The sequence below is a fragment of the Podarcis gaigeae genome (genome assembly GCF_964106915.1).
Source record: "Podarcis gaigeae genome assembly, chromosome: 11".
NCBI lineage: Eukaryota > Metazoa > Chordata > Lepidosauria > Squamata > Lacertidae > Podarcis > Podarcis gaigeae.
The window spans coordinates 50,909,414-50,932,172 of record NC_139687.1 but is presented as its reverse complement, the minus strand read 5'-3'; the positions used below and the strand labels follow the sequence as shown (position 1 = coordinate 50,932,172).

At 44.1% G+C, this 22,759-nt stretch overlaps 1 protein-coding gene across 5 annotated transcripts in view; it reads left to right on the top strand.

The window, feature by feature from the left end:
• WDR7 (WD repeat domain 7) overlaps positions 1-14,058 on the top strand; it is a 214,968-nt gene extending 200,910 nt beyond the window's left edge. For all 5 annotated transcript variants that reach the window (XM_083702562.1, XM_083702561.1, XM_083702565.1 and 2 more), the window contains 2 exons: positions 6,577-6,681; positions 10,388-14,058. In XM_083702562.1, the coding sequence (XP_083558688.1) occupies positions 6,577-6,681; positions 10,388-10,591 (309 nt within the window). In that variant the 3' untranslated portion in view covers positions 10,592-14,058. The remainder of the gene's footprint in view (positions 1-6,576; positions 6,682-10,387) is intronic.
• The last annotated feature ends 8,701 nt before the right edge of the window (positions 14,059-22,759 follow it).

The window sequence follows — 22,759 nt, the reverse complement described above, 5'->3', positions numbered from 1 at the left end:
GAACCTTTTGTTAGGGAGGCTTTCAGATTAAACATAAATAAATAACTAACAATAAGGAACTTTGGGTCCCGTTCCTCCTCTATAGAGCAATTGGCCAAGCAAAAGGTTTTCCCCCCTGTATTTTCTTTTCTGCTGCTACTGATTTTTTGTTTTCTGCATTAATAAACACAAACCTTTCACAGATGCTAAGTGCCAATCATACGTCTTGTAAGCTGCTGCTAAATACATCCTCCCAGACAGGTTTTATTTCAGAAATGCGCTGCCCTTTGCCCACCAAAACCCAGTATATAGAAATGCTTTTGATTCAAATGCAAGGCTTTGCATGGATGCGTGCACATACTTGTTTATTTGATGAATAAATAAGAGTGAGCCCTGCAAAGTGCACCCTGAATTACACCGAGGAGAGGGAAATCTGTTTTTAAAGGATTAGCATCTGCAAGGAAAGCACATAAATTAAAACATCAAAGCGATTTGGCTCCCTTAAGGATTGTAGTTATTTGGATAAATTGTCAGTGGCCAAGAGTGCAACAAGTTTGCTAGCAGTATTGATTTTCACCTTTGAATTACCCAAACATTTTTCACTGGCAAATATTAATTGCTTGTTAAGTGCTGAGGAATATGATGGCCAAAATATTGAACCCCATAACTAATCGGCCTTTTAGTTTTCCTTATCATTACATAGTGGAGATTACATAAGGCACTGAAGCCAGTGTGTCTTGTTTGTGAAGTACCGCGGGCAGATACTACAATTGGTTATCATTGTCTGCTTTTTCCTATTTTAGTGCAGCTTTGCTCTCTGGCAATCAGCCTTTAAACTGAAGATTTACCCTTTTGGTTTTAAGGATTTCAGGATATTAAACCTGGCCCTGAAAGATCTGAGAGTCTGGCAGAACCATGTTTCTGAAATCTTTTGCAAGAAGCATTGTTTTCCTATGATATGAGATATGCATAAACCCACAATTCTCAAAATCGTAGGTTGTAGACAAGCCATCCAAGAAAAACTGTGTTTCCGCACCTATTTGGATAGCACATAGTGGTGGGGTTTCTGGAGAAGTGAATTGATGTCAGACTTAATCAAGTTCAAGCCTTCGCTACAAACAGAATGCTGAGGCTCCCCTGGTGTTTCCAAGTAGAGGCCAATTCTCATGATGCTACCATGGGCTTTTTAAAGCAACCATTTTGTGTGAGGCAGGGACTTATGGATCTGGGTCCCAGCTGCCGCCTTGCAGGCTTATTTTCCAGCTATCTCAAATCATGGGAGTTTTGTTGTCAAAGCTCTGTGAGCTCAGGACACATAATATGGCTGCACTGATAGAGTCTGTGCTCAGACACAGCTCAGAGGGCTTGTGCACTTCCATGTCTCGTCCCTAAATCTTTGATAACACAATGGGAACTGCATCTTATTATTTTATAAACCCTTTTTTTTGTCACGGACATACTGTGCAGTTAAGTTTACTGTTCCAAAACTATGCATGTGCTGGCATTAGGCATTATCATTATTTATTATCATTACCGTATTTTTCGCTCTATAAGACGCACCAGACGATAAGACACACCTAGTTTGGGGGGGAGTAAAACAAGGGGGGGGGATTTGAATCCCAGAAGCCAGAACAGCAAGAGGGATCTGGCTTCTGGGATACTGTGTGGCTGTTCTGGCTTCTGGGATAACCACGCCAAGCCTCTTCAGGGCAGCGGGATGAAGGCTCCCCCTGCCCGAAGAGGATGCGCGCAGCTAAGGCAGAAGCCAGCATGTCGCTGAAGGGGTGCTGCGCAGTTCTCCCTCTCTGCGCAGCGCCCCTTCAAGTGAAGTTGGAGGAGGAACAGAAGGAGACCCTTCTGTTCCTCCTCCGGCTTCGCAGGACAGGTGCCTCGCTGTGAAGCGAGAGGAGGAACAGAAGAAGTCCCTTGTGTTCCTCCTCTGGCTTCCAGGAGAGGCGCCTCGCTGCAGGGACGCTGCGCAGCTCTACCTCTCTGCACAGCGCCATTCACTCCATAAGACGCACTCACATTTCCCCTTACATTTTAGGAGGAAAAAAGTGAGTCTTATGGAGCGAAAAATATGGTATTTATGGCAGTGGTTCTAATTATGTGCCAAAGGTTAGGCTTTCCCAAGCTGGCGCAGCTCTGATCAACCTTAGCCAGAAAGACCAGTGACCAGGGATGGCAGCAGTTGTCATCCAAAACATCTGAAGGGCACCAGGGTTGGGTAAAATTGCTGCAGCTTATATCCAGTGAACTTGAAATCATAGAATTGTAGAGTTGGAAGGAGTGAAGGAATCTTTCACCCAACATGGGGCTCAAACCCACGGCCCTGGAATTAAGAGTCTACGTAGAATGTTGTGAACTGGCAGCATTCGTTCCAAGAGCTTTTCTGCTGTCAAAGGGGCAAGTAAGGATAAAAGCTTGCAAAACAAACTCTACAGACAAGCAGGACAGTTTTCTAGGCAGCCGGAAAGAGATTAGTTAAATATTCTCTCTTATCCCAATCTTCAAAGTGGTTTGCAACAAATTTGCATAACGGAGGTAGGGAAGGGGAAGCCTCAAAGTATATGAAGGCTTCTTCCTAAATCAGACATAAGCAGCAGAAATCTCCCCTTTACCTAAAGTTCTAATAAAACGTAACAGCACAAGACTTGTGAATTTGACAGCCCTAATCAATCCTGCGGTCTGGCTGTTAGGCACAAATTCCTGAAACAAGCCATAGGATGGTGGTGTCTGTCAAAACAATGATAACTAAGTTGCAGCAGTGCTAATGTAGCTTTAGGGATGTGGGTGGCGCTGTGGGTTAAACCACAGCGCCTAGGACTTGCCGATCAGAAGGTCAGAGGTTCGAATCCCCACGACGGGGTGAGCTCCCGTTGCCTGGTCCCTGCTCCTGCCAACCTAGCAGTTTGAAAGCACGCAAAAGTGCATGTAGATAAATAGGTACTGCTCCGGCAGGAAGGTAAACAGCGTTTCCGTGTGCTGCTCTGGTTCGCCAGCAGCAGCTTAGTCATGGTGGCCACATGACCCGGAAACCGTACGCCGGTTCCCTCGGCCAATAATGCGAGATGAGTGCCACAACCCCAGAGTCGGTTACGACTGGACCTAATGGTCAAGTGCCCCTTTACATTTAATGTAGCTTTAGAGGGAAGGCTGTCTCTCAGTACTCCAGCACAGGAATTGCCTGTGTATGAGCCTGACCCTGGCAACTCGAGGAACAGCTAGAGGACAATCTAGATTGAGCCGGATCAGGCTCAGTTACCTTCTATATCCAGCCCGTGGACGGTCTGGGAATCCAGGCAGCCAGCATAGCGCACATGCACGATGGTTTTTGCGACTCAGCCAGGCTTGGGGGTCAAAAGTGAGGCGGGCGGCTGCTGAAGACAAGCCCCTTCTTCGTCCACCGTGTGCGCGCAGCAATCTTTTCTTCCGGGGTGGGGAAGAGGGAAAAGGAGCCACAGTTTGGATTTCCACCATGGAGCTGCAGGCAACTGACCTCAGGAAGGGCAGTTGTGGCGCCGGTGTCTGTGTTGGCGGTGCTCCCTGCAAAGGAAGTGAGGAATGCCTGGGCGGCTGCACTCCAAAGCAGTTCTGTACTCTGCTGGGGAGGCCACTCATTAGCTACACGGTGCAAGCCATGGAAAGGTAAATAGCCGTCGCCGCCGCGTCTTCCCTCACGAGGGGAAAAGAACATTTTTGCTTGAATGGCGCCAGCCTGACTTAGCATGGCGAACAGTTTTTCCCTCACCCACGCATGTGCACATGCTCTCCAGAGCTAACAGGAATGGCACATTTACCTCAGCCACCCACCCCGCCTTACAAGAGAAATAATAACTGCCAATGTGTAAAACGCAATGGAAGCAGCGTGGGTGTATGGGGGAACACCCCCCCTAAAAAAGCACACTTGGGCAACGTTGGGGTTGGTCCCAATAAGGGTTTTTACCAAAAATGTGGGTCGCAATCATGGCAACATATAGTCCGGACTTCCACAAGGTCTGAGGGACAGTGGACCGGCCCCCTGCTGAAAAATTTTGCTGTCCCCTGGTGTAGTGTAGCACCTCTATTTCCTTGATGAAATGCGGGGATACACTTCCACATAGGTGCACCCTGCACACCAGAACCCGTTGCTGCATTTTTCAAAATGCATGCAAGGAGACACGCAAGTGGTCCGTTGAGATGCCCATGTTGTGAAGCCTCCCCAATGCGTCTCCAATGTTTGTGCACATGTGGCTTGCGTCTGGCCATATCCACATTCCCTGCTGTCTTTCATTATGCACCTTTAGGCACCTGGCAGAAATGTTCCTCTTTCACCAGGCCTTTGGCAGATTGACATCCAGCGGCCTTCAAAAATGTGTTGGGGAGCAGGGAGTTACAGTGGTACCTCGGGTTAAGAACTTAATACGTTCTGGAGGTCTGTTCTTAACCTGAAACTGTTCTTAACCTGAAGCACCACTTTAGCCAATGGGACCTCCTGCTGCCGCTGCGCCACCACTTCACGATTTCTGTTCTCATCCTGAAGCAAAGTTCTTAACCCGAGGTAATATTTCTGGGTTAGCAGAGTCTGTAACCTGATGCGTATGTAACCTGAAGCATATGTAACCCGAGGTACCACTGTATTGGGTTGTTTTTGTTTTTATTATGTGTTTGTGCTTTTATATTGAGATTTTATGTTGTAACCACCCTCAGGCCCGTGGGCATAGGATGGTATACAAATTTTAAGCAGCAGAAGAGGAAGAAGAAGAAGTAGTAGTAGTACCGGCAAAGCAGGGAGATCCTGGTTCAAGTCTCCATTCCGTTTCTCAGGCTAAACTAGTCCACAGGGTTGTTGTTGAAAATAAAACAAGAGGAGTTGAGAGTTAACGTCTACCACCAGAAGCTCCTTGAAAGATAATAAGTTGGATACAAACTAATTTCCAGTATTGTGTGATAGATAAGATAATGAGCTGGAATGTGTTTGGCTCTCCTTTCAGCCACACGCTCATTGAATATCCTAAGGCAAAGAGTCCTCCCTCTCTCTCTTTCTCTCTTTCTTCCTCGGCTCTTTATATGGGATAAAGAGGTCAAAATGCTGACCTACCTTACTTACAGCCTTACTGTAAGAATTATTGAGGGGAAATATGTGCAAGTGCTTTGAACATTGGGGAGAATTGCTCTGTTTCTTTATTCCTTGTCACTCATTCCCCACATGCATCGGCATAGATTAAACCGAACGTCATTTGCACAGGCCCACACCTGAGGGTGCAACTTTCATGAAGTACAGTCCCTTTCGGCTCTGTTCCGTTTCATTTTTAGCGTTTGCATAAATTTTCTTCCTGGCGTCGCACTTGTTTAAGTAGCCTAGGAAACTCTAGGTATTCATTGTGGGTTAAGAGAGGGATCGCCGTAGGAATATAACTAGCTCTTTGAATCACGCCGTCTGCTAAGAGCCCTACACGGATATTCTCTCCACAGCCAGTTGACCCACTCGGCAGAAAGGTCAGCCTGCAGAATAGGTCAAAAGAACCCTCTGTGCGTCGAGGGAAGACACCATCATGCATATATTGCTTCCCGACATGTTAGCCCGAATCATCCCTGTGCCCTGCTTAATGTGTGCTGCAGAAGAAGCGAGGGGACTTCCCCTCAGCAGTGCATGAGCAGAGCCAATCTTTAATTTCGTTTTTTAAGGAGGAGAGTATAGCGGGTGTGTGCGTGAGGGAGGGATGTGGTGCATTCAGAGCTCTGATGAGCTTGGAAGAGGAGCATGTAGTGCTGCACAGAGCTCAGAATATCTCGCCCTGTCTTACTTGGTGCCAGACATCACCACCCCCAGTGACGACATTGGATAATTCACCCTGTTCTGTTGTGGGATGCTGCTGCTGATGGTTTTGCATTGCAGCAGTGAGGTGGGAAGTGTGGAGTGCTCTCAAAGAGATAATGATGGGCGGCTATGCTCTCTCTTAAGGCAAGAGTTGAACACAGAAGGCCGTGGATTCTTTAACCAGCCAGAGGCCTAGTTATACAGGAACACTTTTGCCTAGCTAGCTCTTCCAGCTTAATTTTATTTCAGAAAAGGAAATGGGTCTGATTCTGTCGGAACACGCCTGGGGGGCATACGTAGCCCCCAGACCTCTCCAGGCGTCTTCCTGATGAAGCACTGATGAAACGTTCACAAATCAGTCCCAGTGCACACCAACCTAGAAAGTAAACACTGACATGTGATGTAACAATCACACATCCAGCAACGGAGGAGTGAAATGCTAACAGATTCTTTCCATGGGAAAGTGCTATCGTTGCACATCACAACTATTAGTTTGGTCTTCATAAGAGCAACCTCTCTTGGAAATCCGAAGTTATAATGGCCTTCAATCTATATCAGACATAGGCAAACTCGCCCTCCAGATGTTTTGGGGCTACAACTCCCATCATCCCTGACCACTGGTCCTGTTAACTAGGGATGATGGGAGTTGTAGTCTCAAAACATCTGGAGGGCCAAGTTTGCCTATGTCTGATCTATATGTTTGGTGTATATTTGAAATCCTCTTTTAATCCAAATGTTACTATAGTTGATGCCGGCTGACTAATTTTGTATATCATGGTTCTTTTTGTTCTTTATAGACCATCCACGGCCATAAAGGAGCCATAACAGCTGTGGCTTTTGCTCCCGATGGACGCTATCTTGCCACTTACTCCAACACAGACAGTCACATTTCCTTCTGGCAGGTATGTTTCATGCATGTGACACTTCTTTGTCTCATATTTGAGTACGGCTGTTTTTCAAAACTGTTATATTCTGAGTCTGCCAGTCCCATAAGTGGGTACTGCAGACATAGTCTGAAGTTCCCCATTGTTTGCTATTAAAAAAAAAATCCCAGGTGTTTTAAAGCTTGCAGTCTGGGAAAACCTAGTGTTGCTTGGAAGCCTATCAGGTGTTCCCCAGTGAGAACATTAGTAATGGCAGATGAGGCTCCTTATCAGACAGGCAGTCTGCAAGGACCAATATTCCCTTCCAGTGTTATAGCCACAAGGGGACGTTGGATATTTTCAAGAGTACACTCTCAGTTCATACAGTGCAGGGGGGAGGTTCAAAAGGCCTTTCAAGAGCTCTGTGTGAACTTAGTACACCCTATAATATGTCTGAGAACCTTCTTCAATGTACACGGGTTCAATAGCACACAAGCAAGAGTTTCCTCAGCAGACAAGTCAGTAAAGAGAGCTTCTAAGACCTCTGTAATGAAACATTCAAAGAACACCACAACCATCAACTTTCAAGAGTAAATACCAGGAAAGCCTCTTCTGATAGTCTCATGTGCCTCCAAGAATCAGCTGAGCCTCAGAAACTTGAGGTTTTTTTATTTAAAAAAGACAACTCAAAACCTTTGCTTAGCTTCCACGTGGAGAATATTCCATAACAGCTTGACAGCCAACGAACGTATCTCCTTTTGCCTCCTCAACTTTTGGTTGTGACACTCAGAATTGGATGAAACCAACTCCCCCTTTTTAATCCGGAAAATACAGGAACAGAGACAATTCCATGGGAATGTGTAGTTTCCAAGCTGACAATATTTATTTAAAGAGATATATACTCTTCCTTATTAAAGAAGAAAACCAATTCAAACACGCTGTTTGCAAAATTGCCTGGTGCAGTCTTTCAATCCATCCTTCTGATCCAGAGCCGCTGTGTAAACGGAAAGTGCAAAGGGTTTGGGGGTTCCCCATTCACTTCAACAGATGAGGCAGACTTTGGGGTCCACTAGAGCTGTAGTTTGGTGGGTAGATTCAGCCTAGGAAGCAGCCATTGACCTGCAGCCTCCATCTGTCTCAGCAGAGAGGAGCCATGACACCACATTCCCTCATGTTTCCAATGCACCCATGGTCAAAAAGTATTGTGAATGTTGAATGAGTCTACTTTCCTGCGAGTAAGTTTGGGCACAGCCTGCCGGAATGTTCTCCTGCACAACCCCCCCCCCCCCCTTTGAAATGAATAGGAGCTGCACAGTTGAGCAGGTCCTGTTCATTTGAGTGGTGTTCAAGAGTGACATCTTTCTGGTAGATAGTGCCTTTTGTTTAGAATTGCCGCCTACATATGCAGATATCTGTGCAGGGGGAAAAGAGAGCTGGACAAAGCTCTGACAGCAGAATGATTGCTTCCTTGTCTTGTAAAATTCCTGTAACTATCAGCTATTAGTATATATTTTTAATCTACCGTGGCTTTCTGCATGTCATTCAATGATAACTGTATGTGTCATTAAAGAGTATTGAATTATTCTCCATCATCATACAGTGTGCGATTTCTGAAGCAGTGAATAAGAACCGTAAAAACGCTCTTCCATCACTTGCATATATTTAGTTGAGTTGCATGGGAAGATCTAGAAAGCAATCAGACGTATTGATTGAGATGTTTTACATGATCATCTTAGATTGCAGGGGGTGGCAGGGACAATATTCCTATACAGGCACGTGCTTCGACATATAAACTGCTCTGTTTAATTCCCACCCCACCCCTTGTTTCTTCCTTTCTTTCTTTTTTACAAAAAGACAGCTTTAACATAAAGAGTTAAGATGAGCCAACACGTTGCATTTTAAAATGTGACCTCGTCCACTAGTGATTCCTCCCCCACCCCCAGTGGTCTATTCAGTACTACTATTAATGCAGGAAAATCAGTAACATTAGTCATCTTAAAAGGGTTATTACTCAAGATGATTTAAATTGTGAAAATGTCAGTGGGGCTTGCATGCTCCCTGCTACAGATGCCATGATTTACACTCTCTGACACCATTCTGCTGCTGAGAAGGTCCAGGGAAAAAGTAATGGCTTCTATGTTGCGCTGATCAGAATTCAGAACATGGTATCGACAATAGCACATCTTAAAAACGTCCTAGGATGTGCCAAGGTTTTCATATGTCAAAGTCTCAGGCACGCAGCTGAGGCCGCCATCTCACCTGTTCTATGCAGATTCAAAGTTTCTAATGGGTTTAGCAGATTTCACTGATACAGGGCTTTTGCTTTATTTCCTTGTTTTTAAAGCACATCACAGGTGAAACAAAGTAATGCAAATTGACCAGTTATCATGTGAATTAGAAGCTCCAATGTTTAAAGGTTTGTTCCCTTTATATTTTGCCCATGGAATGGATGGAGCTACAAAGAAGCTGTTGCCTGTTATTGCTTTTCCCCCACCCCTAATCAAAATATATAGGGTCAAAAATGCAACTTTTTTTAATTCAGGAAGCTGCATTCGGCAGAGAGGATTGTTTCCATCACTAGGCTGTGCAGCTGCAACAGTTTAAAATGCACACAGTCACAGAAGACGGTCTGAGCTCAATTAATATTGCAATTTCTCATCTTCAAAAACTAGCATTTTAAAACAAAGTTTGAGTCAGCAGTTCTCTCTGGAAATGGGGGGGGGGGTTGGATTTTTCCAGCAAATTCTATTGACCCTGTCCGTTGTTAGGCATGGAGGTTCCAGTAAGTATATGCAGCTTCCCTGTCTACAAAAAACTTCCCTCTTTGCATCATTGGAGGGAGGTAGCTTTGCACTGAATTCAGAATTAGGATGCAGGGCAAGTTGTGAATTGCCACCATTCCATTTTGACTGCTGAACTTTGTAAAAAAGAAAATTGGCATAGAACACAGGCAGGCTTTGGGTTTGTTCTCTTCCATATAGAAGTGTGTTTCTTTCAAATTGCCTCCAACATTTTCAAGTGTAAAATTCTAGATACATCTGTAAAATTGCCCTTAACATGATGTATTAAAGGTAAAGGTAAAGGGACCCCTGATCATTAGGTCTAGTCGTGACCAACTCTGGGGTTGCAGCGCTCATCTCGCTTTATTGGCCAAGGGAGCCAGCATACAGCTTCCGGGTCATGTGGCCAGCATGACTAAGCCGCTTCTGGCGAACCAGAGCAGCGCACGGAAACGCCGTTTACCTTCCCGCCGGAGCGGTACCTATTTATCTACTTGCACTTTGATGTGCTTTCAAACTGCTAGGTTGGCAGGAGCTGGGACCGAGCAACGGGAGCTCACCCCGTTGCGGGCATTCGAACCGCCGACCTTCCGATCGGCAAGTCCTAGGCTCTGTGGTTTAACCCACAGCGCCACCCGGGAGCTCTAATTAAATAGCCTTTTTGAACCTCTCTTTAAAAAAGCAAAAATGAAGGATCGGCCATGTTTTTCATGGTACTCATAATGCAACTTCATCAGGGATGCTCACAACGTTTTTATGGATTCTCAGTGGCTATTGGTTCAGAATGAATGGAAAGAAACTCCAATTAAAGCCATATTGCTATCACCAGGAAGTATAATCAAACAACTTCTCTAAGCTCTTACAGGGTGCTCTGCACATTTTACACTGCTGTGCTCTCCACAAACAAATGTTTTGGATATCGATACTGATTGACTGGTCCTCTTTTTTTTATCCCCTAATGGCAGATGAACACCTCTCTTCTGGGAAGTATCGGGATGCTGAATTCTGCACCACAGCTCCGCTGCATTAAAACATATCAGGTTCCCCCCGTCCAACCTGCATCACCAGGCTCCCACAATGCCCTCAGACTGGCCAGGCTCATCTGGACTTCCAATCGCAATGTCATTCTCATGGCCCACGACGGCAAAGAGCACCGATTTGTGGTGTAGAGTCAGGCGTTCTGCTTTTGTTTCTTGCTCTCAATACAGTTTTGTTTGGAAACCCCCTGTAAATCTCATCTCCCTCATTGCGATCTTGACACCAGGTGGTCCACGCCAGGGTCCGCACCAGTAACGCAGCGAGATTGGCCAGGGGAAATTGCTTCCCTACAGCAGAAGCCTTGCTGTTGACTTAGAGGCACACGTACCAAACTCAGCAGCCTGCAGCAGTTATGCCAGCATTGTAGGGTTTCCCCCTTTATCCGTAGGGAGAATAAGAACCATGAGAACGCAGCTGTGCTTCTTCGGGTTGCGACTGCTTCAGTAAGACTCTCTGGAAGATCTTGATTTTATTAAGTTAAAAGGGGGGGGAGGGAATCAAATCACAGCATTTAAACCGGGCTTAATCTAATCGCTTTGAGAGTGGCTGAAATGATTCACAGGATTTTAAGTTAAAACTTTGCTTCTTCTTCCTTTTGAAGTATTTAGAATCCTGATGTTTACTGAAAGTATGTTTGTTTACATGGATGCTCCTCCAGCTGTGCTCCTAGCCTAAAATGGGTGGTGGCAGAGAGGTGGGCTTGTAGCATCCACACACAGGTCTTCACGTGCATTCTCATGGCACTTCTTAACTTACAGGACAGGGTCAGATGGCTCCCATGTGCATAGGAACTCCCCTGCGTCCACTAGAGATGCTGGTTCACAGCATTAAAGGTTTATTGTACCTGTCAGGCTCAGGATTTCACGGCAAAATATATGGGAAAGAGAATTTCCCACTTCCTTCAAACCGGCGACGCTTCCTTATATACATTCTTGATTGATTTGGAAATGATGGCGTGCTTTAATGAGCAAAGAGGCAATTTTATGTTTCACATGTCAGGGAAGAGAGAATAATATTGACTGTGGTGTTAATTTTTTTTTATTTGAAAAAAATGAAAATTTGCAAAGAGGGTGGCTGTTTGCATTTCCTTTGCTGATAATATGGATATTTGGGTCCACAAGGGTTCTCTCTCCCAGATTTCTCTTGAACTGGACCCAACAAAAATATGACCCCAGTGAATTTTGTTCTGATGTCAGCTTAATCATGATGCAACACATTTTCAATATTTAGATTTCAGGGGTTTTAAGAGGTGGAAGTATTTGATGGAATGCATCACTGGTCATTGGTGCAGGAAATTGCTACTATATTTTTAAACATTTTCAATAAGTGAGCAGTGTAAGATGTTCACATATCGCCTGTATTTATTACTGTGCGAATGCACCTGGAGTTTTGTTCCTAGTACAGCAGGGAAAACATTCTGGAGAATGTTTTGTTTAAATGGTGGTGCATATAGACATGTGCTTTTCTAGCTTCCATTCTCTTTGCCTTAAATCTGGGGAATACGCAGAGAGAATGCTCTTAGTGTCTGCTAACGCATTCAACAGAAATTGAGCCTGTCAGATCCAAAAGTAGATTTCGAATGAATAGATAAAAAAATGATGACTTCTGAGTTGAAAAATTACTGAGTACATTCTTTTAAGCACTGCTTGCATGCAGTCCCCATGGATATGAATGAGAATTGCACAAGAGTAATCCAGTAGTCTCGCTCTCATCTCATACGTTTCAACGGGGCCTGTGCTGAAGCAGTTCCTAGTAGTTTGCATACATTGATTATTATTATTTTGTTAAACATCTCAGTGGTCTGTTCAATACACTGTACATGTAAGTAGGATTACACAGGCTGCAATCAACATATCTATCTACATGAGATTTTAAAAGCAGAGAAAGAAATTAAAGACCATTAGGAATGTTGATCGCATAGTTGTTGTGAGTTTATATCCTTTTTAACTATGGCAAAGCTTAAATGGAGTTTATCTAATGGTGGTGAAATTCTGTTGTGGATCTTCCGTGTTTTTGAAGTGAACTCATGCAATAGGTACCAGGATTTGGAAAAGGCACGAAAGTGTACACAAAATATGTACACTCTTTTCTACCGAATCAGAACGTTAGTATGACATAAACAGAAATGGACCATTTGTGCATTTCCCCTGGGGCATTCCAGAGTCATATTTACTTCTCTTAGACAGACTTCTTTGTTGTTCATCCATCCTTTTCCCTTTCCTTGATTCAAAACTCCACAAGGCTCCCTTGCTCACATGGAGCTCTGCATGGAAGCTGCCTTGTCTCGTCAGCGGTGGCTAAATGCTTCTTGCATGCAGTGGGACTTGGTGCAAAGATTGTTCCCCATCACTGCAGAAAATGGAAGGAGCCTCTGCTTGCAGAAAGCTCCACAGACCCACTGTGATCAGAGCTTTATATTGCTATAAGCAGAGGGCTGATACCCAAAATGGCACCTCTGTACAGAGTTCCTCTCCTCCCCCCTTCTTAATATGTTGCAACAACATCCATGTCCCGACACTGACATAGCCAGCCAAGGAAATACAAATGCACATAAGATTTACTTCAAACTACAAGGGGGGCATTCAGAACCCAAAAAGTGGCTGCTGATTTCACATGCCTGCAGCTTCTGTGTGTGTTGCAACATGGAGTTTCACTCTGGGTGTCTACCAGACCTGTTACATTATGCTGAATGAGAGCAAATCTGCCAAGTGGTGCTACACAATTTATGTTCATTTCAGTGGGACCTGTGTGAAGCTTATTTATTTCAAGTGCAGAATGTGGAGCAACTGCACTGCCCCACAATATTTTTATTTTAAATGCTTAACATGTATTTCCTAAATTCCAGCTGCTTTAAATAAAACCATGGAAAAACACGCTACATGCTTTTATCACTAGGAAGTAGTTCAGTGTTGTGAAAGATCTAAGAAAGAAGTTTAAATGCTGTACCTTCTTAAAATTATGTATTCTGCAGATATCTAACACGTGGTGCATTATGTCTATTTAAATTTTTAAAAGGGTACTTTTAAACCAATAGGGGAAGCTAGCCTGCAAAAAAAAAGAGTAATTTAAACATGAGAATCAATATTTATGTGCTAGCAGCTACAACAATCCGCTAGGCTTTGAATGGGAACCCACATGACCCTCTCACTGAAATAAATGGAGACTGTGCTATAGCAGGCAGCGTTCAGTGGATTTTTGGCCTAGAAGTCTTAATTTCCCTCACACGCAAATCAGCACTTGAGTGACTTTCTCAGGCCTCACTGCAAACTTCATCACGGCTTAGACCTTTCAGCACTGCAGTAAAATTTGTATTGTCATTCCAGTGTAAGCTTTTAGTGTTTTATTGATTTGTTTAGTACTGTATTTGGATTTGTCCTTGTAAATGTAGAGATGTACGTGGCTTCATTGGCAGTTTACAAGCAAAAGATGACATGATGAGACACCTGTATGAAAATGTTGTCATGACTAAAGTCGCGGTGTACGGTAACTGATTAAAATGTCTGCCTCAAGAAACAACTGGGCGATTCCACTTATTGGCTGCTGCATGTACCCAATGGCCCTGTGTAGATAATGTCTGTGAAATAAATGCTAAATTGGACCAGAGAGTGCTTTCCCTATATTACAATCATCATGTTGATTGCCACACTCAACAACGCCAGGCGGTTGCACTAAGCCTGGCTGGACGCAACAGTCATGTTATAGCTGCGTTTGGAAATATATACCACAATTGTAGTTTCAGCTACCCACGCTCTATAACACCGAGAAACTAGCAGTAGTAATGTTATAACATTCTGTGGGCACTGTGACCCTCAGTTAGCGGTGTGAAACGAGGATAGGGAAATGCAAAATGTTGTAATGTCATGACACTTAAGATGTTAGGGAGGGAGTACATGTGACGTATTTCACAGGACAGCCATGTTTAGCATCCGATGCTGTGCTTACCATATTACCTAGTTTGGCCCTTAGTTTTGTGTATGTGTGTAGAGAGAGACAGTCTGTGTTTCCTTTTGGTGTCTGGGACATTTCATTTTGGTAGGTAGAGACTCAGCTTCAGAAAGATCCGATTTATTCATAAGGCAAAAGGAATTAGGGAAAGTAATCAATGGGGGAAATACTCAGGCTTGTTATTTTAATTTTAGGGATGATGTGATTACATCTAGAAAGGAAGGCAGGAATTTAATTAGTACCCTCCATAGTACAGGAAAATAGGAGGTCTTTTTTTCTTCTCCCCCTCTCCCGAGAAATTGAACGAAGTTATTTGCCGAGACATTAAGACAAGGGCAGCTTCCCACTGGGAATGCTTCAGAATGTGCTGTGTCTCCTTCATCCAGCAGTTTTTCACTTGGATCTACATACCTGTGGTATCAATAGGCTAATTATTCTTCAGAGAGGATCATAACCAATAATTAATTCGGTCCTTTGGGTTGGTGGGGGGGGGGTTTCCTTTGGAAAAGCAGAAGAGTATGGATTGAGGTGGTCATTATGTAACAGAGGGGAGGGTGGGGGCATCAGATAACCACAAGCCTTCATAATTGCAACACTTCAAGAACCTCTTGATTCTCAAGGTGTGTTCCTCTGTTACAATAATTGATGGCTTAAATATATATTTTTTTTCCTATAGGTAGAATCTGCTCAGTAACTGTTCTGTTGCTGATCACATAAACTGATCAAACGCAGAAAGGGCACGACATTAATAGGAAGGTAAAGCCAGGCTGTGCTGGGTGAACTTTCACCTTTCACCTCTTCAGCTGACAGACAGAGCCGAGTGTTGGAAAAAATCAATACTTAGGAGCCAGGAGGGAAATATTTCCAACCTCTAACTAGAGAATGTATTTTGACAAGGCCAAGATAATCCAAACTGCAGAGGAGAAAGAGAAAAGAAGACTCATTTTTAAAGCTTGACACTTCAAGGTGTTTTTGTACAATGGTTTAGAGAAAGCATCGATAACGTACAAATACCAAAGGTCAAAAAAGAAAAGCAGGGGAGAATTTCAGAAATTGCATGCATTGTCTTTCTTTCTGTTTGCTTTACCAAATAACAAGATTGCAGCCAAGCTTTGATTACCAGATACATGTACACGGACATTAAAGAATTATGTGATTCCATGAATTCTCCCCATTTGTGGGGAGTGGCACGAGTGGGGGATTAAAGGCATCGGTGTTCTGCCTGCAGCAATTCCATTGTGTAGCACGTCTGCCTCCGCTCTCTGCTCTATCCTGGCACTTCCTTGCAGTAATTGCTTATAATATTATCTAGTGAGTTGTTGAGCATCTTCTTTGTGAAATGGGAGCTACTGTCACATATATGTACCAAAGCGCATGGAAACTGCTGGAGCCCATTCTGCATGCATGCTGACCACTGCCAGAACTGGAAGTGTGAACAGACCCAACACTGACACACACCATGTGAGAATTCTGTGTGCCTGTATCTGACTCCCACACATTAAGCCATCAGCTAGCTTTGCAGTCATCAACTGATGAATATTCACGTGTGAGACAGACCTTAGATTAGCTCTCTCAGATTCTGCATCCAGAGATTGGCATTATTATTATTATTATTATTATTATTATTATTATTATCCCAAGTCAGTAAGTTGGCTGGTTTATTTACCTAGCTATTTATTTTATAAAATTTATACAGTGCTTGATGGTAAAAAAACAAAACAACAACACCCTCAAAGCAGGTTACAAAAGATAAAACAGTCAAATTCAGAAAAAATTACAGCCATGCTGGTCTTGCAGAAAGATAAGCTTCACCTGGGCAGCTCAGCCCCTGCGTACATCTACTCTGAATTCTGGATTCAGTGGAATGCCCCCCAAGTGAGCGTACCTGGGATTGCAGCTTTGAGGTCTTACCATGAAGTTACAACTTGGGGTTTCCAACCATGGCCTGGTTCACACCCTAGGCAGTCTCCTTGATATCACCAGCCCAGTAGAGTTCATGTTGGAACCATCAACATCTGTATGACAGCTGCAATCACATAAAGAGCATCGGCCGTGTGTACATAACTGGTACAGAGGCAGCAATTCGTGTTAGGGGTGTCTCCATGCAATCCTCACCAAGTCCAGCAGTTTATATAGTCTTGATGGAAAGCCATTGTTCTATCATGCTCACTATGACAGCAGCTACTGTACTAGAGCAATGCTTCCATTGCTTTTCAGTGCACATGCAATTGTTCACTTTTACCTGTTGCAAGGTAATCTAGGAAGCTGCCTTATACTCATTGGTCCATCTCACACGGCATTGTCTACACCAGCAGTGGCTCTCCAGAGTCTTTGCTGAGTCAACTCAGAGATGCTGGGGATCAACGCTTGAACTTTCTGCATCCATGTTCTGTACCATTAATACCCTTATGGCTGTTTCTCAAAATTACATGAGAGTAGCCCATTCAAATCCAGTAAAACAGATAAATGCCCCCTCCATTAGCATAACCACAGTCTCTGGAAGCCAGCGAATATTGTGAAAACTAAGCATGTACCCACTGATCATTTGCAATCAGTTGGCATGTCCAAAGGAAAGAATCTTTTCAGCCATGACTCCACATCTCTAGAACACATTGCCACCTGCACTGTGACAGGCTCCATGATTTCTGGTGTTCGAAAAAGTTCTAAAAGAACCCCATGTTTCATTCGTTATTATCCTGAGTCTGTTTAGGCTTGATGATGACGTGTTATTATTGAAGGCTTATAATGATTATTTTGTTCCTGCATTTGTTTTGTTTTGTGTGTTAGAAGCCACCTCAAGAGGGGTTTTAAAGGTGACCTAAAATATATATCTAAATAAATGGGTGAATGTTATTATTGCCATAAAGGTGCCTTTGAAAATACAAGAAGACAGATCCCTACCCCATAAGGCTTACAGTCCTGAAATTCAACACAGCAGAGAATTCAACAAAAGGAAGGTAAGGATATATAGGCAAGGGAGATGATGGCTGCTGATTGATCGTTTATTTAAAATTTGTTGCTGTTTTGACATTTTCCATGTTAAGCTTGTGGACTGCTTTGAAGACCTTTAAAAAAAAATAAAAACTCAAAATATTAAAGGCCAGCCCAGTAGCACTGAGATCAGAATTTTGGGATAGCACAACAAAGGAGACAGCTGGATATTTTTCTTCCTGCCGTTTCCTCTCCTCCCTCCCACCTCTACCACCCATTTATCAGAAGTAGTTGCAGGGGATTTTCTGTGCGCACCCAGAGAAAAGGCTGAAATAACGGCAAAAAAAAAAAAAAAGACAAATAAGAGGTTGAGAATAGGAGTGACGCATTCTTAGCAACAGGAGAGGCGTCTCTCCAAACTGCAGCACAGCAATGAATCTGAACTGGTGCAAATTGCTTAATGGCTATGGCCACCTACTGGCTAATTACTTCAATATCACAGATGATCCTTCACTTGTAAGCTCTGCAACCTCCACTCGGAAAAAGATACCTGCGATGAGAGGGGGGCACTTGAGATCTATAGGGAAAATATTATTACAGGAAATTACAACTGTCTGCTCTTTTGTTGCAGGAAACAGGGCTTCTGAGCATTACAGGGTTTCAAACCGTCAGCACAATGGTGTTTTTCTGAGAGTGTTTTTCCCCCCCAAAGCATAGTACCTGCTCCTTGTCTCAAGGCCTTGCAAATGATACATTCCCTGTATGTTTTAATTGAGCATCATCTTCAAGGTACACCACTCATAAGTGGAAGCAAGTTCTGTTTCGAAATGCAGAGGTTTAGCTGCGAGTATAAGCAAAACAGCAAGTATTGATCGAATATTTTTGGCGAGCCTCTAATAATGGTGCTCTTATTATTGTTAGTGTTTTATACGCTGCATATTTCTTAGGAGACGCGGCCGCTCCTGGTCGTTTACTGAAAAGCCGGTTCAAGAGAACAGATTTATTCTTATCCTTTCAAGGGGGTGTGGGGATGGTTTAAATTCTCACTGTTAGAGGAGCATCCTTTGCATTAACCCTATCGCCGGGTAACTTCACTGAAACTCACTGGGCATCACTCCTGCTTCTAGCCCTCATGGTTGAGAACAAAACCTTCATGAGGTATAAAGCAAGCTCCTCTAAAGGCTGTGACACTAGAGGGCGCTCTGGGTGGGGTTTCCAGCAGCCAAGGAGAACAGTGGGTGTTCTTTAAAATTATACGCACATGCTGTGTTTGTTCTTTAGAATTATACACACCACTGCTGTGCTGTGCTTTTTGTTTTTGTTTACTTTTAGAGAAATCGGCGCAGAAAGAATTTCAGTGGGAAGAAGTTCTCATAGAAAAGCAAAATTAGCAAATGTGCTGATGTCAGGGGCTCAGTAACCTGACTTTTCCAGCTTCTCACACCTCAAGGAAAGCCCAAGAAAAAGCATGATGGGAGCCAGTGTGCTGTAGTAGTTAAGAGCAGTGGACTCGTAATCTGGTGAACCGGGTTCGCGTCTACACTCCTCCACATGCAGCTGCTGGCTGACCTTGGGCTAGTCACACTTCTCTGAAGTCTCTCAGCCCCACTCACCTCACAGAGTGTTTGTTGTGGGGGAGGAAGGGAAAGGAGAATGTTAGTCGCTTTGAGACTCCTTCGGGTAGTGATAAAGTGGGATATCAAATCCAAACTCTTCTTCTTTCCTCCTCCCATGGGGTTGCCAGAGTCCATCAGAGCTTGGGGCAGCTGTTCCTTGCTTCCTTCACTAGCAGACCACCCTTGGGCTTTCCTTCAGACTCAAGAAGCCCTGCTCATTTTGGCAGCAGAAACATCAGCCAACCACTCTCCACCCATTTCTTTGTTGACCCTCAAGAGAGGGCCCCTGGCACCTTCAGGTCTCTCCCATCCTTTCTTCCTCTCGCGCTTTCCGAAACAGTATCTCACCCGAAACACACAGCTAGCCAGACTCCGAAAAATTCTTGCTTCTCTGAAATTTGCAATGCAGTTCTCCAAGGAACGTGCACAAAAAAAAATCATTGTGTGCTAGGATACAGCATGTGCCTAAAAATGTATATATTAGTGAAAGTGGTGTACAAAAAAATACAGGTTAGTGGAAATGGCTTAAACTGTGGAATTTGCTTCTGCAAGATGTAGAAGAGTTTGGAAGAGTTTGGATTTGATATCCCGCCTTTCACTCCCTTTTAAGGAGTCTCAAAGCGGCTAACATTCTCCTTTCCCTTCCTCCCCCACAACAAACACTCTGTGAGGTGAGTGGGGCTGAGAGACTTCAAGGAAGTGTGACTGGCCCAAGGTCACCCAGCAGCTGCATGTGGAGGAGCGGAGACGCGAACCTGGTTCCCCAGGATTACGAGACGACCGCTCTTAACCACTACACCACACTGGCTCTCATCCACACTGGCTCTCATAGTGATGTAGTGATGGTCATCAATTCTGATGGCTTTGAAAGAGTGTTAGGCAAATGTATAGAGGATAAGACTATCTGTGGCTACTGGCCATGATGGGTGTGTACTATCTCCACCAATGGAGGACGTTTCCCTTGATATTTCCATTCCTGAGTGCTGTTACACTCAGATCTTGCTTTCAGGATTCCCGTTGGCATCTTTTTAGCCACTGTGAAGACAGGAAGCAGGATTAGATGAGCCTTTGGTCTGATCCAACACGGTCTAATTACAGTGGTGTCTGATTACCTGATATCATCACCACCACCACCATCATCAACATTGGCATACCACCCTTCAGCTGTAGATCTCAGGACAGTTCACAAAATAAAAAGATAAAAACGCAGAATACATCATCATCATCATACCCTCCCGATCCCTCAAACACATTTAAAAGGGCATCAGATGTTAATCAGCCAAAGGCTTGATTGAAGAGGAAAGCTTTCACTTGGTGCCTAAATGAAGGCACCAGCCAAACATCCCCGGGGAGACCATTCCACAAATAGGGAGCCACTGCAGAAAAGGCCCATTCTCGTGTTGCCATCCTCTGAACCTCTGGCGGAGGAGGCACATGAAAAAGGGTGTCAGAGAACACCAGGTCCAGGTTTATTCACACGGAGAGAGGTGGTCCAGCACTTGGAATTGGGCCCAGAAACTAATTGGCAGCCTGTGCAATTGGGCCAGGAACAGTGTAATATGCTCAAACCGTCCTGCGCCAGTGAGCAACCTGGCTGCCAAATTTTGCAACAGCTGAAGTTTCCAAACCATCTTCAGAGGCAGCCCTATGTATAATATATAACGTGTTGCAATACTCTAACCCAGAGGTTATCAGAGCATAGACAACACTAGTTAGGCTAGATAGGGCACAGCTGGGGCCCTGGCCGAAGCTGATGGAATTTCTTATACGTGACTATGTGTTTGATGAAGGAAATGTTGATTTGCTCAGAAGACCACCAATAATTGTGGATACTGCATGTTGGTTTTAGTTTTTGTGCTCATAAAATATGGATTCTTAAGTCCTTCTGTAATTGGTACTTTGCATTTGTTAACAAGCTGGGATAAATAATGGTCTGTTTGCGCTTAATAGACTATTCCCTTGGCACTGGGAATCGCAGTCCTTGGGGTGGGGGATGATGAGCAGATGTTTTCTCTCAGCATCTGCCTGTCAATCTACAGTTCCCACGATTCTTTAGAAGAAGGTATGGCAAAGTGGTCGAAATCTAATCTACCTGCAATGTGGACCCATCGAAACTTGGCCATTCAGCCTTTTAGGACTGAACTACATGTAGCATAGTCAGCTCAAGAATTGGGGCCGATTGGGGTAGCAGTGAGGCTTTAGGCCAGGGGTCTGCAACCTTTAAGACAAAAAGAGCCACTTGGACCAAAGAAAAAAACAACAGGGAGCCGCAAAACCATTGCGACATTTAAAACAGTGGGGAGTGTCGGGGCACACAATGCGCCTCCTCCCCTCACTAGTATCCACCCCGGAGCCGCGGCAAAGGTGTAAAAGAGCCACATGCGGCTCCGGAGCCGCGGGTTGCTGACCCCTGCTTTAGGCCAAGGATGGGAGACTGTGGTTCTCCAGCTGCTGTTGGAATATACCGTATTTTTCACTCTATAAGACGCACCAGACCACAAGACACACCTAGTTTTTGGAGGAGGAAAACAAGAAAAAAAATATTCTGAATCTCAGTAGCCAGAACAGCAAGAGGGATCGTTGCACAGTGAAAGCAGCAATCCCTCTTGCTGTTCTGGCTTCTGGGATAGCTGCGCAGCCTGCATTCGCTCCATAAGACACACACACATTTCCCCTTACTTTTTAGGAGGGAAAAAGTGAGTCTTATAGAGCCAAAAATACAGTAGCTTCCGTCCTCCTTCTTCATTGGCCATGAAGGTGGGAACTGAGGGAATTGGACTCCAACAACATCAAAACAGCCCCCAGATTCTCAGTCCTTGCTTTAACCCTTGGCCCTTGTTGTTGTTGTTATGTGATGATGATGATGGTGGTGGTGGTGGTGGTGGTGATTAAATTTTTTAAAATCAACTATGCAAGGGTAAAGTGAATGGCAAATACCATACCTGTTTTGACCTTTAAATAGCTGGGTTTGAATGTTTGTGTGTGCCTATGTATAAAGGAAAGAGACAGGCCATAGGAAATGTAAAAAGGTAAAGCAAACCCAAATAAATTGAATAAAAGTTTTTTTGAGGGGTGGGGTGTAAAATGGTTCTTCCAAAGATATATTGCAATTAATTTCATTGGAGTTTCACTTCAAAGGTTCCAAAAGCCTGTCTGGCCAGCAAGCACAGCTGGTGTTTGCACTGTAGTTATATAAATTTTTTGAGCTTAGTTTGTAAACTAAATTAAGTGCAGCTAGTCCTACATCCTCCTTATGCGCGCGCGCACACACACACACACACACGGAGATGTATCATCCCTGGCTTAGAAGTGATGTCAAATGTCTTTATTTCTCTCTGTGTGTATTATAAGCCCATTTCTTTTTCTGAAAGCCGAGCAGTGCAGCTGCCAAATGCACTGGGATGTTGTAGTGCAACCAGTACTCTTGTCCGTCCTGATTTCCAGGTTTCCCCCCTTTGTAAAATAGGCCCCGCGTTTCTGGCTAGGGCAAAGGGAAAGAAGGGGAGTTTGACAAACAGTCAGAGGCTTCAAGGGTAACTCATTGAACAGGAGCAATGCCTCCACCCAAGGAAAAGGCCTTTGAAGAGGCTGCTTCATAGGACACCTTCCCTGATCCCTGATGTCGGCGGATTAAAAATTAATCTGCTATGAAAAATTAAAAGGTGAAACTTTCCTCTGGAGTGGCTCGGCAGCTCGGCTCTCTCTCTCTCTTGCCGGCAGTTGATTGTATATTAATGTGAAGACTGAAGGAAAGAACTGATCATTCTAAATGAAAATACAGATTTGTGTAAAAATCTGGATTGATTT